This window comes from Elephas maximus, chromosome 1 (genome assembly GCF_024166365.1).
Source record: "Elephas maximus indicus isolate mEleMax1 chromosome 1, mEleMax1 primary haplotype, whole genome shotgun sequence".
Classification (NCBI taxonomy): Eukaryota; Metazoa; Chordata; class Mammalia; order Proboscidea; family Elephantidae; genus Elephas; species Elephas maximus.
Genome location: NC_064819.1, coordinates 111,784,559 through 111,809,074, shown reverse-complemented (window position 1 = coordinate 111,809,074; position 24,516 = coordinate 111,784,559). Strand labels below are relative to the sequence as shown.

Below are 24,516 nucleotides of genomic sequence, written 5' to 3'. Positions count from 1 at the left end.
GAACTGCACTCCGTAGGGTTTTCAAGGCTGTGATCTTTTGGAAGCAGATCATTAGGATTTTCTTCTGAGACACCTCTGTCTGGATTCAAACCATCAACCCTTTGATTGGTAGTCTAGCTCTTAATTGATCATGCCACTCAGGGACTCCCATTTAGTTATTCCAATAATTCTGTGCCACAGGAGCTATTATAATCCCTGTTTTATACAGGAGGAAGCACACAAAGGTTAAGCAAATTGCCTGAGGTTGGGATTGGGATTCCAGCTCAAGCAGTCTGACTTCAGAGTCCATACCCTGATTATTGTGCTGTGCTAAAAAACCACAACAGTCCTGCAAAATGATCCATGTGGCAGTGCCAGATAAGTAGCTGAGAAGAGAAATGCAGCATATTAGAAAAAAGATGTATCTCCGGAGAAGAAAAGATTTCAGGCTTTGGCAGCTGACTTGGCTACTTACTAGCTGTACAACTTGTGGTGACTTACTTCATTTACCCAAGCCTCACTTTCTTCATCTGTAAAATGGGGATACAGATAGTTCTCATAACATAGGATTGTAATGATTAAATAAATGCATGCAGATTGCCTTAAACCTGGCACATAGTAAGTGCTTGATAAATGATAGTTATTGTTGTAATTATACTTACATGCTGCAAAAGATCCCTTTAAAGTGTTGAAAAGCAAAGATGTCACCTTGAAGACTAAGGTGCACATGACCCAAGCCATGGGAGAGCTGGACCATGAATTAGAGAGACCAAAGAATTGACACCTTTGAATTGTGGAGTTGGAGAAGAATATTGAATATACCATGGACTGCCAAAAGAAGGAATAAATCTGTCTTGGAAGAAATACAGCTAGAATGTTCTTTAGAAGCAAGGATGGCAAGACTACGTCTCATATACTTTGAATGTGTTATCAGGAGGGATCAGTCCCTGGAGAAGGACATCATGCTCGGTAAGGTAGAGGGTCAGAGAAAAAGAGGAAGACCCTCAACGAGATGGATTGACACAGTGGCTGCAATAATGGGCTTAAGCATAAAGGGATGGCGCAGGACTGGGCATTGTTTTGTTCTGTTGTGCATAGGGTCACTATGAGTCGGAACCAATTTGAATGCACCTAACAACAACAACAGTTATTGTTAGTTACTAGGTGAATAAACCAGACCTGAAATGATGAGCAAAGCTCAGAAAGGAGGAATAGAACCTTTCAGTTGCCAAGAATAGTATTAGAAAAAGCTGTGAGCCAATATTTATTGTTAATATTTATGACATATTTAAGGAACCTTAGTGGCTCAGTGGCTAAGTGTTGGTCTGCTAACCAAAAGGTCAGCAGTTCAAACCCACCAGCACCTCTGAGGGAGAAAGATGTGGCAGTCGGTTTCTGTAAATATTACAGCCTTGGAAACCCTACAGAGCAGTTCTTCTCTGTCCTATAGGGTTGATACGAGTCAGAATCGACTCAATGGCACACAACAACAACATAACATATTTTGCAAAATAAGGAACAATAAAAGCTTGTTATGAGCACCATTAGGTCAGTTTGTTCTAGTGTGAGTTTTATGGAAGAAAACTTTGGCAGTTAGATTGTGGCCATCTTGAATGCTAGGTGAATTAGCTCAAATATCTTCTGGGAATTTGAAAATGTTTAAAGAATTAGAATATGATATATTGGCAATCTATGAAAACTACTGTTCTAGGCAAATTAATCAACTGCTGATGTGTGTGATTATTGGACGAGGAAGAAAGGAGGAAGGGGACCCATTCATATTACTGCATCTATCCAGATGTGGGTTGATAACATCCAAATGAAGGTAATGGCCAGGGAAAGAAGAGGAAGCTATGAGAGCATCCACAGTGGAGGTAGTAACAGGACTTAGAGTCTGGTTGAATCATTGCTCCCACCCCTGCCCTCGCCTCTTGTGTCCAAGAATGCCTGTGGGTGAACTGGAGAAAGAAGTGAGCAGTTGGTAAATCTGGGAAGAGATGGGATTGAGGGCAGCAGTGGGAAAGAAGACAACAAGTTCAATTTTAGATGAGCTGAATTTAGACCCAGGTGGAAACAGTACAGTTGGAGAGCTGTTCCTAACACTTAGCAGAGAGGTCAGGGTGGAAATAAAATTTTAGGATTATCACATAAATTGATAGTTAAGACTATGAAAATAGACAAGCTCCCTAAGAGCAAGGGTATCAAGAGAGAACGTCAAGGATAAGAAAGAGATATTGGGCAGGGCCCACAGTAAGGAGGTTGCATGTAGATGAGGAGAGGTTGTTGAAGGAGACAGAGAAGGAGCAGTAACTGGTGAGGTGAGTGAACTAGAAAAGGGCAAAGAATCAAACAAGAGTTGCCATTGAGTTTGCTCTGGCTCATGGTGAACCCATATGGTCAGAGCAGAACTGTGCTCCGTAGCATTTTCAATGGCTGATTTTTCAGAAGTAGGTCACCAGGCCTTTCTCGCGAGGTGCCTCTGGGTAGACTTGAATCTCAAACCAAAGGGAAAAGAGAGTGTCACGAAAGAGGAAGCAGTAAATGGTGTCAGATACTGCCAAGAAGCCAGGAAGAACCAGGACTAGAGAATGTTATTAGGTTTGTCAATTAGGCCATCAATGATGATGTTATAAAATACTTTTTGTAATGAGGCAGGGATTTAAAACCAGATTATCCAGATTAAGGAAATCTTGGAACTGCAATGGCTTCTCAGATTATCATATATTTAGAGAAAAAAAAGAATAATGCTTTTTTTTTTCTTTTTGAGTAGCCTACACATTATTCTTAAAATCTAACAAAATTCTTGAGTGTTATACATTAACCATTTTCCTGAGAGAGAAATGAACATTAAGAGAAGTAAGTGACTGACCAGGAACAGCGAAGTCTGGTCTCAGGGAGATGGAGAGGAAGAGATAATGAAAGGGGGAATCACAGAGGGCCAAGACGGTCCTGCCAATTGCTAAAATGTTGGAATGCTTTTAAACCATGTGCTATATCACTGCTGCCTCGAGCCCCTCAGTAGCCCAGGTACTCTCCCGCCTCTGCCTCAGTCACCCAGCCCCGCCTCTTGGGCTCCCCTACAGGCCTCCCATTATTCAACAAGATTGTTAGTCTGGCCCAGTAGGAGGTCCCCAGGCCCTAGAGCCTGAACAGTAGCCAGAGGTGGTTCTGATTGGTCAGTTATTACTATTAAAAAATACTCCATTAGTATTATTTTTAATAGACTTTATTTTTTGAGCAGTTTTAGGTTTATAGAGTTCCCATATACCCATTATCTCCCGTCTCTCCCCTGAAGAGTTTCTCCTATTATTAATACCTTGCATTCGTTTGATACATGTGTTATAACTGATAAACCAATATTGATATATTATTATTAACTGAAGTCTATAGTTTACAGTAGGGTTCACTCTTTGCATTTTACAGTCCTATGGGCTTTTGACAAATGTGTAATCTCACACATCCATCACTATAGTGTCCTGCAGAATAGTTTCACTCCCTAAAAATGCCCTGTGCTCCACCTTCCAGTATTACTCTGAAGTCACCCAATAAGCAGTAGAACCATAGAACCGTAGTGCTTGGACCTGAACCCAAGCCCTCTGATGCAGCCAACGACAGGGCTACTACCCTCAGTCTGCAATTGGCATGCTCCCCTAGCATTGTTTTGTCAGGGCTCAGAGAAATCCCTCCACATGGTAAATTAAACTAGCAAGATAGACTAGATAAGAGCAGAGTTAGGAACTTAATGTTTCCATAAAGATGGCAATCTTTTGCTTAAAGGTTAAATCCCCCAGTGACTTACAAGAAGAAATGAAGGGTAAAAGGTTATCAACACTGCACACATGTGCAGTGCGTTTTGGAAAACTTGACCCCATTGTGTACAAATAAATGTCCCTTTGTAATCTGATAGTACTGAGCCACCCTGACACAAAGCTGCTGAGGGACCTTATTTCCAGGCAAACGAAAATTAAATAGAAAAAAAATTTTTTTTTTTCTTAAGACAGTTCTTTAATTGGCATTGTGTTTCATGTTTGCTTTAAGTAAATATTTAGCTTGTGTTTCTGCATGTGCAAGAGATAAATCATTGAATTAAATAACGTCAGCAAAGATAAGTCCTATCACCTTTGCAGTTGAAAATACAGGTACGTGAAACCAGGTTCTTAAAGTTACATTTGAGGGTTTGGGGAGGTTATCGATGACATGCAATCTTCTTATTGCAACCTTATGCCTCAGGGAGGTGACCAAAGAGTAATAATAACAGAAATATTTGCAATGATAACCCACCAACAAGTTGCCATTGATTCTACTCTGTCTCATAGTACCAAGTGTGATAAAAAAAAAAAAAAAATAGTCCCCCTGAAATTTGGTGGTCCCACTCATCATTCACCAGCAAGAGGAACTCTGCTTTGAATAATTTTCTAGTAGCGCAGTATAGCAGAACTAGTGTACATCTAGCATAAGGGCCTATTTACTTTGTCCTTATCTAGCCTCTGGACTACCGGCCTCTATTTTGATCAGAAGTACTTATATAAAAAACAGCTGCATGAGCATGTAGTCTGTGCCCTAGAACATGGGCATACCCTTGGCTTCTTTAGAACGGTACAATAACTTGTCCAGTTAACCATTCACAAGCCAAGGATTAGTAGTTGGTCTTAGCTTTGCTTGATAAACCAGCATTCAATGCACGTAGTTCCTTTGTTAAAAAGAAAGCTCTGCATACGACAGCACCTGCTGGGCCTGGCACACTAAGCTAAGCGGTTTAGATGTGGGAAGATTGAATTCTTTGGTCTCCAAACTCAGCTGGTCCTTTAATAATGCCCAGGTTGCTACTGTCTTTCTTTGTCAACTTGATCTGCTTCTCTAGCATGACTATTTCAGAAGTTCGCTGTCCTCCAGCCTCTAACCCACTGTGTTCTTACTTCACCCTCAGAGGGGCCTTGCCTCCAAATTCAGAGAGAAAGAGGCCCTCAGATGGGAACTGTTTCAACATCCCACCACATGACTGCATCCGTCCTCTTTTCCGTCCCTCCTCTCTCATGGATCAGCTGCCTCGTCTTTCATCTTAGACCAGTTCCTCCAACTGGCTCTGGTCCCCATCGCCTCTCCACCATCTCAGGGAACTTAAATTATCAACCAATGACTTAGGACCTTACGCTCCTCCTCCACTTGCTCCATCCCCTCCTCCTGCCTCCTTTTCTTAGCTCAGTCCAACTCGTGCTTCAAATTCAGCTCAATTAAATACTTCCTCAGGGACACTTTCCGTAAACACCCAAGCCTAGATCTTGTATCTTTGCTATGGGCTTTACTAGACAGTTGAGCACAGTAGTTAAAGGGTAGGCTCTGGATTAAACTTCCTAGGTTTAAACTCTGGCTCTCCTACTCACCAGCTTCATGATCTTGGACAACTTGTTTAATCTTTCCATGGCACAGTTAATTACATATCATACTAGAGCTACTTGATTGGAATTGTTGTGTGGATTAAATGATTTAATACAGGGCAGTGTTCAGTTCAATGCCTGGTACCTAGTAAGTTCTCAACCAATATTAGTATTAAGATTATTAAACAGTGAATTGAGTAATTGATCCTTTAATGATGTTAGTTATTAAAGTTTGGAGTCACTGTGTCTAAGCTCTATGAAGACAAGGATCATATCTTTCTTGTTAACTGCTATTTCCCAGCACCTAGTGGAGTAACTACCCATGGTATTTCCAATCACATCATATGCATGTGAAAGCTGGACAATGAATAAGCAAGACCGAAGAAGAGTTGATGCCTTTGAACTGTGGTGTTGGAGAAGAATATTGAATATACCACAGACTGCCAAAAGAACAAACAAATCTGTCTTGGAAGAAGTACAACCAGAATGCTCCTTAGAAGCAAGGATGGTGAGACTGCATCTTACATACTTGGAACATGTTGTCAGGAGGGATCAGTCCCTGGAGAAAGAAATTATGCTTGGTAAAGTACAGGGTCAGCGGAAAAGAGGAAGACCCTCAACAAGTTGGATTGACACAGTGGCTGCAACAATGAGCTCAAGCATAACAACAATTGTAAGGATGCCACAGGACCAGGCAATGTTTTGTTCTGTTTGTGCATGGGGTTGCTATGAGTAGGAACCGACTTGACAGCACCTAACAACAGTGGAGTAGCTGGCACTTAGTGAAGCCAAAAAAAAAAAAAAAAGCTGGTTGCTGTGGAGTTGATTCTAACTCATAGTGACCCTATGACCCTGTAGGACAGCATAGAACACCTCATGGGGGTTTCAAGCCTGTTATATTTTACAGAAGCAGATTGTCACATTTTTCTCCCAGGATGCTGCTGGTGGGTTCAAACCACCGACATTTCAGTAAGCAGCAGAGTGCTTTAACTGCTGTGGCACCACGGCTTTTTGACACATAGTTGTTGGTGTTATTAGGTGCTGTCTAGTCTCATCTGACTCCTAGCAACCCTACAGGACAGAGTAGAACTGCCGCATAGGGTTTCCAAGATGGCTGGTGGATTTGAACTGCCGACGTTTTGGTTAGCACCTGAGTTCTTAACCACTACAACACCAGGCTCCTGACACATAGTCAAAAAACCTGTTGCCATTGAGTCAATTCTGACTCATAGTGACCCTATAGGACAGAGTAGAACTGCCCCATAGGGTTTCCAAGGAGCACCTGGTAGATTCGAACTGCTGACCTTTATGGTTAGCAGCCGTAGCTCTTAACCACTACACCACCAGGGTTTCCCCGACACATAGTAGGACTTACTAAATATTTGCCCAGTGATTTAATATACAAATGAATAGATGAGTGAGGGAATAAATAGATTTACCTCATGTAATACTTACAACAATAGTATAATACAAGTAGGAAGACTAAGGGCTTAGATTAAGTATGGGGGTTCAGGGGAAAGAGGGTCTATTTGTAGCCAGACAGACCAGGGAACCCACCATCCTGACAGACAGATAGAATTTGGATATGCAGTGATTTGCCTAGAGATGGGGGGCAGTAAGAGAAGGAGATTAACAAACCAAATAAGTGGCAGGATTATTTCGGTTTTGCCAAACACTAAAAAAATAGGTTAGCAATAATAACTACCTCTCCCCCTCAGGATGAATTCACAAAGACTAGTTTCTGTTTTTGTACTTTTGCATGAACACTGAAAAATCTCTGGCAATATTTTAGATAGCTTCCCTAGTGAAAACGTGGTTGTTGTTAGTTGCCATTGACTTGTTCCAACTCATGGTGATCCCATGTGTTAATGTTTATTAAAAACAGTCTCTCTTAAAAAGAAAAGCCAGGTCACAGAGGGCCTTGAATACCAGTGAAAGTGATTCTCTTCATCCTGGAAGCGGTGGGGAGCTGAACAGGGAGCGATGCAGTGAGAACGGTGCTTCAGGAAGATCAGTCTTACATCCATGGAGATGACGGGGCAAGGTGGAAAAAACTAGAAGCCTTGGTGCATGTGAGGGGCAGTGAAGAAATGGGTGGATAAATGCAACAGGTAGTTCAGTGCCTATAGTAAGTGCTCAACAAATACAAGTACTGTGAACTCTGATTTGAGTTCTGATTCTGACGGTGTATATTTTTATGCTCTGTTAAGACATACTATCACACGCACCAAGAATTCCTTTTTTAATTTTGGCAGAAACATGCACAGAATAAACACTTGATAAATATTGAACAACAGACCTGAGGGTCACGGTCACCCTTTTTAAATACTAAAAATAAAAAGAGGTATCATTTTAATTGAATTCTAACTATCACCAGGCCCTTTTGTGCTTCTTGCTTCATAGATACGATCTCTGACCTTTACAATACACTGCAAGGCAGGCGCTATGGTCCTCATTACACAAATCAGGAAACTGAGGCTCAACAAGGTTGAGTGTCCTGCCCATGGTTATTAAGTGGTGGAGCTTGGAACTAGAATGCAAGCTTGTTTGACTTCAAAGCTGTGACCTTTCTACTATATTCTGTTACAGGAAGGCAGGAATCACCTGAGCCCTAAAGCCATCACATTCACTCTCCCTCCAAGTCAGAGCAAAAACAACTCTGACTTCTTTGGTGACACACAGAATATGAAGGAAATTCTCCCCCTGGGTGGTCCCAGGGGTGCTCAGGAAACTAATGCCTTCCCGACACCATAGCTGAGCCTACTATACAAGTTTGGGCAATTTGCTGAAGGTAACTGCTAAACATCACCTTTTTTGCACCGCTTTTTTCCCTTTAAAATAGAGAAAACTACCTCTACTTACGCTGTTGCCTTTTATTTCCCCATGGCCACTGAAACATTGCCCATCCTTCAAGGTCTGGCCAGAGACCCTGTTCCTTGTTAAACCTTGCCCTGGTCACTCCAGAGCTTGCCCATCTCCCAGCCCTTTCTAGTCTTCGGTCACACTTATCATTTGTACACTGCAGCTCACTTTGGAGATAGGCCAACTTGTGGTCAGATCTCACTTTGTTACTTACTAGCTGGGTGGCCTGGGTTAAGTCCTTTAACCTCTCAAGACTTCATTTTCTTTTCTACGAATTGGGATTAAAATACATACTGCATAGGGTTATTGTAAGAGGTAAATTAAGTGAAATAACTTATTTATTGCACTTAGCATAGAGCCCGGTACATAGCAGACATTTAGTAACCTTATACCTTTCTTTAATTGCTTTGTATATTTCATGCCTTTCCAACTAGATTGAAAGCTTCTTGAGGACAAGGACCATGATTCAATTTAGGAATGCATTACACAATTTTCGGCTTTTAGAAAGTGCTCTACATTTATTGGTTGGAAAATGTGCGGCAAATTTATTTTGTATGAGACATATAACATAATCTCAAATAACAGCCTAGGCTATTGAATTTCATCAAGAAATATTGGGTAGATCACCACTGAGTCTGTATTTCCATTAATCCATTCATTCATCAAACACTGATGCATCTTAATGCATCCTTCTCGACGTTCTATTTCTCTGTAGCCTCTTTAGCAGAGGGAGAGCTATCAGCTGGTGATGGAAGGTGCCAGGAGTGGGCAGGGGAATATGGAGAGATGAGTGCAGTGGTAAAAAAAGGTGGATCTGGAGACCTCAAACCTCCCTGTGCATCAGAAGCAACTGAGGTAGCTACAGCCATCGCCCCCAGAGATTCTAATTCAATTGGTCTGGGGTGGTATTAAAACAAAAACCCCCTGGGTGATTGTTCTGATGTGCAGCCAGGGATAAGACACAGTGAAGCAGGTGATGCACAATACTCCAGGAAACTTCCTTCCAAGGTGTTAGTATCTAGGAACGCTAAGGAGAGGAGCTGTGTGTTGGACTCAAGCCAGGAGCAGAGCCCTGCGCTGGAGGAAGGAGGAGGCACCTGGGCAGAGGCTGGTGGAGCTTGGGCTGCCCTCCTTTCCATGTCTTACCTTCCCACTCCCCAGGAGAATCCAAGGGGAGTATCATAGGCTGGACTCCCCAGAGGAGAGCGGGCCGAGGATCCAGAGAGCACAGGAAAACAGAGCTAAATCATTTCCGCAGAGAATTCCACTACTGCCCTGTTTGGGAAGAACTTGGAGTCACAGTCTGATGCTGACACAGTGGGTCATCAGACCTCAAAGATGTAGCCATTTTGTGAACATGCTTTGAACTTTGCAAGGCACACAGACCCATTTACTCCCTCCCATCCTCCATCCCTCAACAAAGTCTGGGCAGGTCAGGGCCAACGGAGTGTTTCCAAGAAAAGGGGTGACCTTAAGCACTGGTGTTTCTGAGGTTTTGGAGGGCAGTTCCCTGATGTGTTTCAGGCCACTTGCACAATGATAGTTACTGGAGCGTAATCACTCTGCAAAATAATGTTGTCATTGACTGCTTCAAGGAACACAGACCCTTCATTCTCAAAATCTGATGCTGCTGAGAATCCCAGCGACTCATTCCTGGCATATGATGTCAGGGCATCCTTTATTTTCCCTTCCTCTCTTCTCACTTAACAGACAGGAAAAGAGCCAGAGGAGACAAGGAAGTTGCTCAGCACCACAGAGTTAATACTGAGGATTAAGTCATATTCCCCAGCGATTTCTAAGATACAGTCAGTTCGTACAAGTTGGCAAGTTTTAGAAGGAGGTGTCCAGGATTTTCATTTAAATAGGGAAAGAAATTGGGAATGACATCAGATAGTTTTCTCTCTCTTACTCTGTCTCTCTCTGCATCTCTCAGTCTTTGTCTGTCTGCCTTTTACTGCAGGAATTTTAGAATAAATATAAACTTCTACGGGATTTACAATATACCGAAGACATGGAATCCCTGGATGGTGCAAAGGCTTGCAGGCTAAATGAAAGGTTGGAATTTTTACTCCACCTTGAAAGAAAGGCCTGGTGATCTACTTCCAAAAAACCAGCCACTGAAAACCCTACGGAGCACACTTCTACTCTGGCACACATGGGGTCACAATGAGTTGGAGCTGACTTGAAGGCAATTGGTACTAGTACTAGAGACACATTTCCTTTAATGTGGGAGGCCGCTCCATGCTTTTAACTGGATAAATATGGATTCCTTTTTCCCATTAGCCAAGTAAATAAACTTCATGGGCTTTCTCCCCAGGTAAGAACAGTTGTGAGCTGGAGGATTTAGGTAGGTAATAAAAGTTTGTCTTAGGGTCTCCTCCAAAATGTAGCAGCAGTGCCAAAGCTGAGTTGATGTTCAGCCGGTTCCACTGTTCCAATCCATCAGACCCATGCCGTATTGGTTGGGAAATATTTCGAATACTACCTCCCTCCAAAAGTGGTGGCAGCCTCTTTTCTTTCCAGTGGAGGAGCCCTTGCCTTTGCATGTGCTGCGTGAGTGACAACTGTATATTGTTCCTCCGTATCCAGAGGACGTCTCCCTCCATGGTGGCATCCTCCCCACGTCTCTGTTTCTTTTGATTTGTGATTTTATTGTCACCAAATTCAGCAACAGAGATGAGAATGTCAGTTTAATCAATATAAGAAGAATTGTCATTTGGGGAAAAAAGAAGGGGCAGTGGTATTGGCCAGTGGCCTATACAAAAGGACCAGTTGGGGACAATATAATTCTTGCTAAATGACAAAAAAGGACATGCTGCCAACAATTGGAAGTGGTGGAAAGATATGGAGCCAGCTCCAGGCGCTCCAGTGCTAGGCTCCTTCCTGGGAGTCAGGTACTTAGGGAGGCTCATTGACTCTTCAGTCACTACTAAGTCGCACCTATTTGACTGACTGCAATAAGCAGCCCTGGTGGCACAGTGGTTAAGAGCTCAACTGCTAACCTAAAGGTTGGCAGTTTGAATCCACTAGTCGCTCCTTGGAAACCCTGTGGGGCAGTTCCACCCTGTCCCGTAGGGTCCTTATGAGTCAGAATCGACTCAACAGCAACAGGTTTAGTACAATGCACTAAGTTGGGACTTGATATGATTCAGTTGCCTCCTAAATATTGGATTCATTCCAGGAACAGTTGCTATCATCAGGCTAAATTAGCCTGTTGTGTACAAAACCCTACTCCCTTTCTAGAAGGGAGGAAAAACTTCTAACAGAGCACTAATCAATGAATTGCTATAATTTCCCTATAGCAGACACATCTGGTGACAAATATCCATTCCTGTAACTTAAACTGCAAAGCATTTCCCAAAACCATTGGGTTGCAGAATTTTAAAAATGTATTTGCTTGCCAAAATTGTAAATTGGGTCAGTTTTCCAAGGTCCTATGTGTCCCTCTTTTCTATTAGGGAAGAGGAAAAGGAGACAGCCGGCAGGTGAAGATTGAAATACAATCTCCCCTAACACGTAAATCTTGGCTGTCATCAGTGTGTTATTTCAGGCAGGCTCTCTGGTGCTCTCGCACCACCTCAGCCAAGGCCTGCCCTTCCTGATGGTTGTTCTGTGGATCCCGCTGACAGTCAGGGTGGTAATCACTGCAGGCTGCATCTGTGCGGCTCTTCATGGTAGACAGGCATTTTCACCTATGTAACCTCATTTGGGAGCCCTGGTGGCATAGTGATTAAGAGCTGGGCTGCTAACCAAAGGGTCAGCCATTCGAATCCACCAGCTGCTCCTTGGAAACTCTATGGGACAGTTCTACTGTATCCTATGAGTCGGAATCTACTTGACGGCAACGGGTTTGGTTTTTTTGGTTTAATCTCATTTGAGCTTCAGAAAACTCTATGAGGGAATTACAGCCGGTAAAATTATCCCCATTTCCTGGATGGAGCACTTGGATTTAGAGAAGATAAATGATTTACTTGAGAATGCACAGTTAGTTTATAATAATCCTGTATCCTAACCCATATCTTCTGCCTCTTACCTAGTAAGGAAAGGAGTCTGCATAAAGTAGTTCACCCTGATCTTCAGGCCTACTGGGTTTGGCATTATTCTCAGTGATCCTCTACTTTTTAATTGCAACAATAATTAATCTGGCCATTCACACAAACAACTGTTTTCATCACCAGCATTATAAAGAAATAACTATTAAAAAATCAACATGTATATGATGGGATATATTATGATATTAGTGTTGTCGTTGTTAGATGCTGTCGACTCGGTTCTGACTTAGAGTGACCCAGTGAACAACAGAATGAAACACTGCCCAGTCCTGTGCCACCCTAACAATCATTGTTATGTTTGAGCCCAAACATCGGCTATCTTTGTCCTGTTTTCAAGTAGTATCCTCACTATCCACGCCCATCCTCTTCCCCCCTCGCATTATCATTTCCTCACCCAAGAGTCTGGGGCAGAGATTGCTCTCTGAAGTTGATTCCTTCCACTTCCCCCTCTGGTGAAAAAGTCCTTAGGTAGTGTTGTCTTCAAGACAGGGTCTGTTAGCTCTTTCCATGTTTAATAAATCAATTGCTCTTTCTCTAATCCATCGTATTTCCATTTCAGACAAGGCAGCTCAAGCCTGAAGCAATGAAGTCCCCAGGGAGGAACACTTTGTGCCTCATACTTACTGTGACTTATTTTTCCCAAGCTACATTGAACTTGAATTTAGAGCCTATTGTTCATCCTTCGGTGAGTAAATCCACACCTTCTATATTTTTCCCTGTAATATTTCTCTGGTTTCCTGGGAATGTCACAGACAGAAAATGCTTTAAAATAAAACAAACAAAAAAATCTGTAGGGTCTTTGAGAAACTACTGCAAATGGCGGGAGAAAAAAAGAATAAACTTAAAGGGACATTGTTGTACTTACTGGGCTACAAGTTGCCACACTTTGCAGTCTCCAGAGGCATCAAGAGAAAGTTAAAGAAACTTCAAGAGAGATTTCTCTAGGCTTCCTCTGTCAACTAAATTGCAACTTCTAGGCCTGAAGCTCCCACTCTGTGAAACTGAAAACAACAATAACAATAACAATAAAGCAGATACTGAACGCTGAGCAGAACATATGTTCTCAAAGAATTCATTTTAACCTGGACACCAGATTAGAACACATTTCAAAAGGCATCAATCTGTGTGTGTTAAAATCACAGGTTGATAGAGCTGAAAGAACCATACATATAATCTAGGACCTTTACTGACAAATTAGGGGATGATGGTGGTGTAGTGGTTAAGTGCTACGGCTGCTAACCAAGAGGTTGGCAATTCAAATCTGCCAGGCGCTCCTCGGAAACTCTATTGGGCAATTCTACTCGGTCCTGTAGGGTCGCTATGAGTCGGAATTGACTCGGCGGCAGTGGGTTTGGTTTTGTTGGTTTAAACACCTACCTCTTAGACCAATGCAATCAGTCAGTCCTTATTTTGACTACTTCATCCACCAGAGATGGAATGTGTTACTAGTTGAGAAATTCTGGGAGACTAATGTAATTCTCTCTGTATCTCATTTTCTTCATCTGCAAAATGATGATTATGATAGTATTCATTTCCTATCATTGTTATGAGAATTAAATTATTTATTTATAATAAATAAATAAATTATTTATTTATTAGGAGTCTTAGAACAGTGCCTGGAACATAGTAAATGTTTGACACTATTATTGTCTCACACTTTAATAGTGTTTTTTTCTATTCATGTATTTTTAGATATCTCAATGTTATTTTCTTGAGTTTGTCACTATCATTACACATTTTAACATTATGACGTGCCTCTCTTTGCCCTACTTAGGACTTTTTAATTTTAATCCTTTGTCTTCTATTCCAGTTGTCAATTCTGCTTTTTTATTTGTGTTTGCCTGATCTTTGTCCTTTATTTTTTTGTTTAGCCTTTAATATATCACTTTGTTTTGAGTTTCATAAACAAGTGCTTGAGTGATTTTTTTCTTTTAAGCCAAATCTGAGCATTTGCGTTTAGTTAGGAGATTTTAACTTATTCACGTTTAATGTCGTGGTTTAAAAACTTGATCTTACTTTGGGGATTTTGTTTAATGACTTTTTATACTTTCTTCCTATTTCTGCTTCTGTGTCTTTCATTGTTTGGCCTAGGTTTTTGTTTGTTTTTCGCTCCTTATCTGGAAGGTATACGTTCTGTTTATATTCTCTTAGAAACTACCTTTATAGGTAGGTGTGTATATGTATACACACTTCAAATCGTTTTTCTCTAATTCTCACTGTCAAGAATGAAACAGTATTGGTTGGTGTTCTCTTTGGTAAAATGAGGAGTTGACAGTGCTTTTACTGGGTCTGCTGTATGAAATCACTACTATTTGACTATTTTTAACCTACAAAGATATTAATTTCATATGGCTCAACCTAGTATTTTTTCCTGTACCTTCTTTATTGTGATCTCTCCCTTGCCCCAGCTGCTTTCAAATTCTGGTTGAGATAATCACCATTATCATTGTGGGTATCAAAACTAATGAATTACTTTCATCATATAATGCCTCTTCTTTCAGGAGTTATTTTTGACGTTTGCAACATTTGTTTAGCATTTTTCAATAATCGTTTCAACTCACATTTCAACTAGTTTTGACACTCCCTACCAGCTCTTTTATAATCACTACTTTTTTACTTCCCTGTTCTTGAGTTCTTTATTTTGATTCGCCTCAGAGAATCAGACATGTTTGCAAATAATTTTTTAAAAGGGGGCCGGTGAACAATTGTAAGCTTTTGAACTCACTTGTATCTTAAAATGTCTTTTTGAAGTGTTCTTTTATGACTGGGTGCAGAAAAACTCAAAATTCTGTTTTTGCTTTATTCTTTTCTATCATATTTAGCATTATAGAAAAGAAGTATAAGGCCGCTCTGATTTTTAGTTCTTTAAAAGCAAACTGTTTTTTTTTTTTCTTTTTTTATTGAAATTCAAAACTTTCACCAGAACACGGATAGATATATTAACAAACCAAACCAAACCCTATGTTGCCGAGCCAATTCGGACTCATAGTGACCCTATAGATACAGGCTTTAAAAATTAATTAATTAATTAATTTTTATATGCAATAAACTCCTTCAATACTGAATCAGGTTTTCGTGAGGCTTACATCAGTTTTTTGTATTCTTTAGTCGTAAGTATTGTTCTCGTGCTTTTTTTTTTTTCTTCTTCTTAGATTTCTACTATATATAGATGCAATCTCCTGGTTCCATATTTCAAATTTTATTTTATAATTCAAAAGATATAACTTTAGTCATTCTATGCCTTTCCTCTGAATTTTGGGAGGATATTTGGGGGAGGCTATTCTCTACCCCATTCATTGCCATTAGCTGCCCCCATCACACCTCCTAATTTTGCAGTTTTGTTTTTGGTTACCTGATTTATGAGCATTTCCTCTTTGTAAACTGCTTGCTCTGGCTTCATGAACGTAATGCTTCCCTGAAACAGAGATTTCCTAAAATCTAAGCCCTTTTTGGATTTACAATAAATTTATTTCAGTGGCAGACACAAAAATCTTTTTACATGCCTGAAAATGTATGATGTTTACCAAAAGTTGTTTTATATATACGAGGAGCTGAGGTGGATTTGCTAGAGACTAGTACGGTTTCTTATCTAAATCTTTCAGACTTCAGAGTGCTGGCAGCACTTGAGATGATAAAGAAATCTACCCCCCCCCCCACTTGGGATGCAGCCTTTTGCCAGGTACAGGTTGCACCTCTCCCACTCTCTCTTCTCCCAGACCCCCTTGGGCAGGGTACAACCTGTACAGTAACATGCAACAGCCTGCTCATACAAATAGAGAGGGAAATATTTACGCGTCCTGTGAATTCACTTGGCCAGTGTGGAGCTCTGGTTATCCAACAGTGTGGACAGGAAGTCAGAGCTGAGGTGATCTCAGCATCAGGGTATTTTGCATCTGTTCCAGAGTTTCTTAGTGTTCGTGGCTGAGCTCTGCCCTGGTAGAAGCCCCGGAAGAGCCCCTCCATCTGCCTGGTGCTACAGACTGATCAGGAGGTAAGGTCAGAGGCTGCTGGTGGAATGTGAACTTCGCTTTCCTGGAAGCTCCCACCACCTGCCCCAAAGGGCCGCACTTTTCCTCCCTAGATCTGCCTTCAAGGCATAATATTGTCATACAGCCCAGAGGGCCAGGACCCCATTGGAAAGGTACGCTTAAACCCGCCTTAGTCTGTAATGCCCTGAGCTGCCACCCAGCTACCATTTTAAATGTGACATGGGGTGATAACTAGCCTTCGAAGTATGAAGATATAGCCCAGTGCTTCTCTGACTTCAGTGTGCACACAGTTACCTGGGGACCTTCTTTTTTTTTTTTTTTTTTGTGCTTTAGGTGAAAGTTTACACCTCAAGTTAGTTTCTCGTTCAAAAATTAATACACACATTGTTATATGACCCAAGTTGCTATCTCTATAATGTGACTGCACATTCCTCCTTTCCACCCCGAATTTCCTGTCCATTCAACCAGCTCCTATCCTTTTCTGCCTTCTCATCTCGCCTCCGGACAGGAACTGCCCATTTGGTCTCGTGTATCTACTTGAACTAAGAAGCACAATCTTCACAAGTATCATTTTATGCCTTATAGTCCAGTCTATTCTTTGTCTGAAGTACTGGCTTCAGGAATTTTTTTAGTTCTGGGTTAACAGAGAGTCTGGGGGCCATGCCTTCTGTGGTCCCTCCAATCTCAGTCAGACTATTAAGACTGGTCTTTTTACTAGATTTTGAGTTCTGCACTCCATTTTCTCCTGCTCCATCAGGGACTCTGTTGTGTTCCCTGTCAGGGTCGGGGCGGTCATTGGTGGTAGCTGGACACCATCTAGTTCTGGTCTCAGGCTGGTGGAGTCTCTGGTTTATGCGACCCCTTTTGTCTCTTAGCATAATATTTTCTTTGGGTCTTTGATGTTCTCCATTCTCCTTTGCTCTGGGTAGGTTAGGTGCAATTGATGCATCTTAGATGACTGCTCGCTAGCTTTTGGGATCCCAGACACCACTCACCAAAGTAGGTTGCAGAACATTTTCTTTATAAACTTTGTTATGCTTATTGACCTAGATGTCCCCTGAAACCGCGGTCCCAGGGCCCCCGCCCCTGTTACACTGTCCCGCAAAGTGTTTGATTGTATTCGGGAAACTTCTTAGCTTTTGGTTTAGTTCAGTGGTGTTGACTTCCCCTGTATTGTGTGTTGTCCTTCTCTTCAACCTAAGATGATTCTTGTTTACTGTCTAGTTAGTGAGTTCCCCTCTCCTTCACCTCCCACCCTTGTAACCATCAAAGAATGTTTTCTTCTGCGTTTAAAACTTTTCTTGAGTTCTTATAAGAGTGGTCTCATACAATATTTGTCCTTTTACAACTGACTAATTTCACTCACCATAATGCCAGATTCATCTGTGTTATGAGATGTTTCACAGATTCATCACTGTTCTTTATCATTTAGTAATATTCCATTGTGTGAATATACCATAATTTGTTTATCCATTTGTCTGTTGATGGACACCTAGGTTGTTTCCATCTTTTTGCTATTGTGAACAGTGCTGCAATGAACATGTGTATGCATGTATTTATTCGTGTGACGGCTCTTATTTCCCTAAGATATATTCCAAGGACTGGGATTACTCGATTGTGTGGTACTTCTATTTCTGGCTTTTTAAGGAAGCGCCAAATCAATTTCCAAAGTGGTTGTACCATTTTGCATTCCCACCAGCAGTGTATAAGTGTTCCAGTCTCTCCACAACCTCTCCAACATTTATTATTTTGTGTTTTTTGGATTAATGCTAGCCTCGCTGGGGTGAGATGGTATCTCATTGTAGTTTGGATTTGCATTTCTGTAATGGCTAATGATCATGAGGATTTCCTCATGTATCTGTTAGCTGCCTGAATGTCTTCTTTGGTGAAGTGTCTGTTCATATCCTTTTCTCATTTTTTAATTGAGTTATTTGCCCTTTTGTGGTTGAAGTTTTGCAGTTTCATGTAGATTTTAGAGATTAGATGATGATCAGATATGTCATAGCCAAAATTTTTTCCCCCAGTCTGTAGGTTGTCTTTTTAATCTTTTGGTGAAGTCTTTTGATGAGCGTAAGTGTATGATTTTTAGGAGCTTCCAGTTATCTGCTTTCTCTTCTGGTGTTTGTGCATTGCCAGTTATGCTTTGTAATCTGTTTATGCCATGTATTAGGTCTCCTAGTATTGTCCCTATTTTTTCTTCCATGATCTTTATCATTTTAGATTTTATACTTAGGTCTTTGATCCATTTTGTGTTAGTTTTGTGCATGGTTTGAGGTATGGGTCTTGTTTCATTTTTTTTGCAAATGGATATCTAGTTAGGCCAGCACCATTTGTTAAAGAATCTGTCTTTTCCCCATTTAATGGACTTTGGGCCTTCATCAAATATCAGCTGTTCATAAGTGGATGAATTTATGTCTGGATTCTCAATTATGTTCCATTGGTCCATGATATTGTTGTACCAATATCAGGCTGTTTTTAAGTACCGTGGCAGTATAATAGGTTCTAAAATCAGGTAGTGTGAGGCCTCCCACTTTGTTCTTCTTCTTCAGTAATGCTTTACTTATGCAGGGCCTCTTCCTTTCCCATATGAAGTTGGTGATTTGTTTCTCTAGCTCATTAAAAAAATGTTGCTGGGATTTGGATCAGGATTGCATTGTATCTGTAGATCGCTTTGGGTAGAATAGACATTTTCACAATGTTCAGTCTTCCTTTCCATGAGCAAGGTATGTCTTTTCACTTACGTAGATCTCTTTTGGTTTCTTTCTGTACTGTCTTGTAGCTTTCTTTGTATAGGTCTTTTACATCTCTGGTTAGATTTATTCCTAAGTATTTTATCTTCTTAGGGGCTATTGTAAATGGTGTTGATTTGGCGATTTCCTCTTCGACATTCTCTTTGATGGTATAGAGGAATCCAACTGATTTTTGTATGTTTATCCTGTATCCTAAAATTTTGCTGAAGTCTTCTGTTAGTTCCATTAGTTTTCTTGTGGATTCTTTGGGGTTTTGTGTGCATAAGATCATATCATCTGCAAATAGGGATACTTTTACTTCTTCCTTACCAATTTGGATGCCTTTATTTCTTTTTCTAGCCTAATTTCTCTGGCTAGGACTTCCAACACAATGTTGAATAAGAGTGGTGATGAAGGGCATCCTTGTCTGGTTTCTGTTCTCAAGGGGATTGCTTTTAGACTCTCTCCATTTAGGATGATGTTGGCTGTTGGCTTTGTATAAATGTGGGTACCTTCTTAAAATGCAGATTTCATGACCAGACTTACTGGTCTGACAGAGACTGAAGAAACTCCCAGGGTATGGCTCCCATGGGCCCATAAAACAAAACGAGACTAAATGGGCATAGTATCCCAGGATCAAGGATGAGAAAGCAGAAGGGGACAGGAAATCTGGTAATGGGGACCCAAGGTCGAGAATAAGTGAGCATTGACATGTCATGGGGTTGGCAACCAGTGTCACAAAACAATATGTGTGTTAATTGTTTAATAAGAAACAAATTTTCTCTCTAAATCTTCATCTAAAGCACAATTAAAAAAAAAATGAAGACTTCAATTCAGTAAATCTGGGGTGGGGCCCCCGAGATGTTGAATCTCTGACAAGCTGCCTTTGTTACTGCTCTAAGGCGCACATTTGAACAGAAAGCTGCAGATTCTCAACAGCCTTGGTCAGCAGCCTTTGGCATCAGTCCTGGGTTAGATACCTTCTTATAGCAGTATTTAATTTGAAATTTTTATGATGTACTTATTGAAATTAGATTGTTTTGGCAAAAGTAAAAAAAAAAAAAAATACTGCAAGCAAGAGTTTTCAAAACACGGTCACACCACATCAGCCCTCTAGTTCAAGGTATCTCAAGCAAGCATTAACAAAACAGCCAGATCTCATTAACGCTCACCTCCTAAAAGCAGTAGGCCTCTGACACCGGGCCTGTTGGGATGGACTGACTAAGGTGGAATCCTAGAGAACGCATGTCTTGAAAAAATCTAGAAACCCTTCCAAAAGCTGACTGATACCTACTTCATACAAATATCCTATTGTTGTGAGCTGATTATATTAGGTGGACACTTGAGATTGTGTTGGCAACTCTTGTCTGGAGAGGGGATGGGAGGATAGAGGGAGAGGGAAGCCGGCAAAATTGTCAAGAAAGGAGAGACTGAAAGGGCTGACTCAAGAGGGGGAGAGCAAGTGGGAGTAGGGAGTGAGATGTATGTAAACTTATATGTGACAGACTGATTGGATTTGTAAACGTTCACTTGAAGCTTAATAAAAGTTATTAAAAAAAAAAAAAAATGAGACTAAAGGGGCACACCAGCCCAGGGGCAAGGACTAGAAGGTCAGAAGGGACAGGAAAGCTGGTAATAGGGAACCCAAGGTCGAGAAGGGAGAGTTTATATGTCATGGAGTTGTTAACCAATGTCATAAAACAATATGTATACTAACTGTTTAATGAGAAGCTAGTTTGTTCTGCAAACCTTCATCTCAAGTACAATAACAGAAAAAAAAAAAAAAAAGAACCACGTCTGTCTTGTTCAGCATCTTACTTTGGCATATGTTAGGTGTCCAATAAATAAATTAAATGAATTCTTAAAAAAAAAAAAATATCCTATTGTTATGGAACCAGGTAACACTGTCAATAGTTGACTGTTTCCAACCTACAAAACTGCAATTTCATAGGATATTTCCCTAAAAATGTTCAGTAACTGTCAAATAGATTAGCAAACACCTCCATCAGCTGCAGTGTCCTCCTGCCAGGTGCTCTGATGCAGGAAGTGAGTAGAAAGGTGGAGAGAGGGGCTAAGTTACACTCCTAGGGAGAAGGTTTAAAGGCAGGCTTTGAGCCTCACTAGCTTTAGAGCCTTGATCAAGTTTCATCTTCTTGAATCTGTTTCCTCTACATAAAATGAAGATAATAGTATCTACCTCACTGGTTTGTTGTGAGGATTAAGTGATCTCATACCTGAAACCCTTGGCACAGTGACTAGTGCAGAGCAAGTGCCTAGTAATTGGAAGTTATTATTTTTTATTCTAGTATATATAAATGCATATGTGAGAAGACATTCTAACAGGACCCTTGCTAAACCAGTTATGTAAGTGTAGGCAAAGATCCAGATGTTAAATGGGGATTCCTGTCAAGAAAAAGAGGAAGGAATGACAGGGCCCTGGCCAAGAGAGGTGAGATTTGGCAATAGCTGAGGCCTTGGTGACCACTGACTTTGTCACCTAAATCTCTGGGGATTTTCTTTTCCACATGTAAAGAGTTACCTCTCATTCCCCTACTTCAGGCCACCCACCCACCCACCCATATACACATACACACACACACACACGCCCCACACATACACACCACGCACACGCCCCTCCCACACATACCCTACACATGCACCCACACACACACCCCCAGCCCCCCCCACACTCCACACACACACCCCACACTCCCCCTACCCACATGTTATTTGTAAAGTCATCATATGCAACAGGTGGGGCATTTCCTGGAATTGATGACCTTGTCTCTTCCAGCTGAAGCTCAGTCATCAGGAAATTCCCGCCAGAGCTAGCCATTGTCACTCCAATACTCATATGGGTGCCTCTAAGTGAAATAAGCAGAGGCAGGCCCACTGAAGGCTGTTTTTTTGCCTGAAGTAGATACACAGCTGAGCATCGTGGGCCCCTGGCAGGAAAGATGCTCCCTCGTGTGTTCTACCCGGCGCCCAGAATTTAAGGAAAAGGGCAAATATCCCCATCCCACAGTTCCCCAAACTGGGGTAAGCATGAGAACTAGGAGGGCAAGACGGGCCCGCGGAGGCAGCTGGACACGTGTGCAGGCACCCCTGCTGGCTACCCCACTAACCTCTTTATGTGGTGGTGGTTGTTGCTGCTAGCTGCCATGGAGTTGGCCCTGACTCATATTGAACCTATGCACAGTGGAAAGAAATGCTACCCAGACCTGCACCATCCCCATGATCCATTGTGGATTGGACTGCTGTGATTCATAGAGTTTTCACTGGTTGATTTTTGGAAGTAGATCACCAGGCCTTTCTTCCTAGTACATCTTAGTCTGGAATCTCTGCGGAAACCAGTTCAGCATCATAGCAACATGCAAGCCTCCGCTGACACTCGGGTGGTGGCTGCACATGAGTTGCATTGGCCTGGACGTATTATTTTTCATAATTTAAAAAACTGAGGCTTAGAGTGAGTGAATGACTTTTCCAGCAAAGAAGAAGCTGAGGTGGTGGGATCCAGTCCACGGTGTGACTCCAGTATTTGCTCTGTTCAAATCCAGGCCCCCTGACCTCACAGCCCAACTCTTTACACCTTCTCCTCGGCACACTTCAGTCCTGGGAAGGGCAAGCATATTCTTCATCCACCTAACTCCCCCGGAGACTTCATTTCCACTAGTCTGTGGTTTTCTCCATTTTCTCTGATGATTGCACCACTTAAAATAAACAGTGAGTATTCTCACAAAAAGTGTGAATCCTCACTGGACAACCGAGAGACAGTAGGTAGCAAGAAAGAAGGAGGAGGTGGTGGCAGGGTTGTAGAGGTGGCACTTCCAGAAGATGCCCCTGCAGGTCCCAGAGGATCACCCTCAGGATTCAGGAGGACGGCAATGCATGTGTGTCAAAGGGCGGCCTCACGTTGAGGGATGTGCTGGTTAAAAAGGGCAGGGTTCTGCAACCCACCCTGGACCTACCGCACTAGATGGGAGGAGGGAGAGTGGTGGCACGTGTTTATTATCCTCACAAAGATTCAAAACACCCTGCAAGATAGAATTGAAATATACCTTGACCTTCACGTCCAACTAAAAGCAGCAGCTTCTCAATTCATCAGTGCATTGGAAAACGCAGAGAATAATATCTTGACCTGGGGTGATCATCAGCAATCCCGTCCTTCTGTGCTGCCTGAGTCCTCCAAGCACAGCCCAGCAACAGAGAAAGCTTCCCCACGCTGACAGGCCCCAGCAGAATGGGAGGCAGGAATGCAGTGGACAATCCTTTCCTTCCAACCTCCCAACTGCCTGCCTGGGCACAGAGCCAAAGGTAGCTTCAGAGGAAGCTGGGCAGGAACCAGACATATACATTGCCGTGACCTCCTCTCAGTTTCTGCACGTTTAAGTACATCGAAAATAACTTCATTGAGAATGAAGCAACAACTGAATTTTAGAAATTTCAGTCTGATCTGTCATTCCTCTTTTCACTCCTTCCAAAAAATCAACGAAGTATCGGGTACACAGTCCCTCTGTCCTTCCTAAACAAAAACCAAAACCTGTTGCCGTCTAGCTGATTCCATCTCATAGTGACCCCATGTGTTGCAGAGTAGACCTGGATCCATAATGTTGTCAATGGCTGATTTTTTTAGAAGTAGATCACCAGGCCTTTCTTCCAAGGTGCCTCTGAGTAGACTCAAAGTGTCAACCTTCTAGTTGGCAGCAGAGCTTTGTACCACATGGAAGTGTACATAGCTGACTTCTGATATTTTCCTAAAAATATCGTTTAGTAGAGGAGAGGAGGAGCCAAGCCAAGGGTAGTAGTCATTGAAAAGGAGGAAGGAGTAGGAGGAGGCAAGAGAGAAAGACAGAGAAAATAGCCTTGGTCACTAAGACAAACCCACAGTGTCTTTCCTGACAAGATGATACCAATGCCTAGGTGGACAAGTGTAGAATTTGGAACCAGTAGTTGGGTTCAAATCTTGGCTCTACCATCCAAAGGCTGTGTGACTTTAGGCAAGTTATTTGACCTCTCTGTGCCTCTGTTTTCTCACTAGTGAAATGTGGATAATAACAGTACCTACCGCTGAAATTGTTGTGTAGATGAAATAAGTAATCACACATCAAGTAGTGAACAGTGCCCCATACAGGGTGTTGAATAAATCTTAGGAATTATTGTTTTTGCTATTGTTATTAAGTGAAATATCTAGCAAGTAATGGTAGACCACACATATGCCAGAATGAGTATGCCTTGGGTGATATTCACAGGTATGTGGAGTTCACACTAAAGGACAGATTCCTGGGGACAGAGGTTATCTGGGAAGACTTCAAGGTGGGGGGCTCTTGTATTGAGTTTTGAAAAGATTTTGGATTGGGAAGCACATCATAGGAAAACCTCCCCGAGGCAGGGATGAGGTAGGAACCAGTATTGGGTCAAGGCTTGAGGGAAGGCTTGGTTACCAGCTGCAGAGCTGGGGGAGATTCCACTAGCAAAGCCAGTCCACGTCAGTTCTTAAACAAAGAGCTTACGTGATGAAAGGAGATGAACT

At 41.8% G+C, this 24,516-nt stretch overlaps 1 protein-coding gene across 9 annotated transcripts in view; it reads left to right on the top strand.

The window, feature by feature from the left end:
- ADGRF5 (adhesion G protein-coupled receptor F5) overlaps nt 1-24,516 on the top strand; it is a 128,589-nt gene that overhangs the window by 42,192 nt on the left and 61,881 nt on the right. For all 9 annotated transcript variants that reach the window (XM_049893763.1, XM_049893753.1, XM_049893742.1 and 6 more), the window contains exon 2: nt 12,828-12,953. In XM_049893763.1, coding sequence (XP_049749720.1) covers nt 12,852-12,953 — 102 coding nt within the window. In that variant the 5' untranslated portion in view covers nt 12,828-12,851. The remainder of the gene's footprint in view (nt 1-12,827; nt 12,954-24,516) is intronic.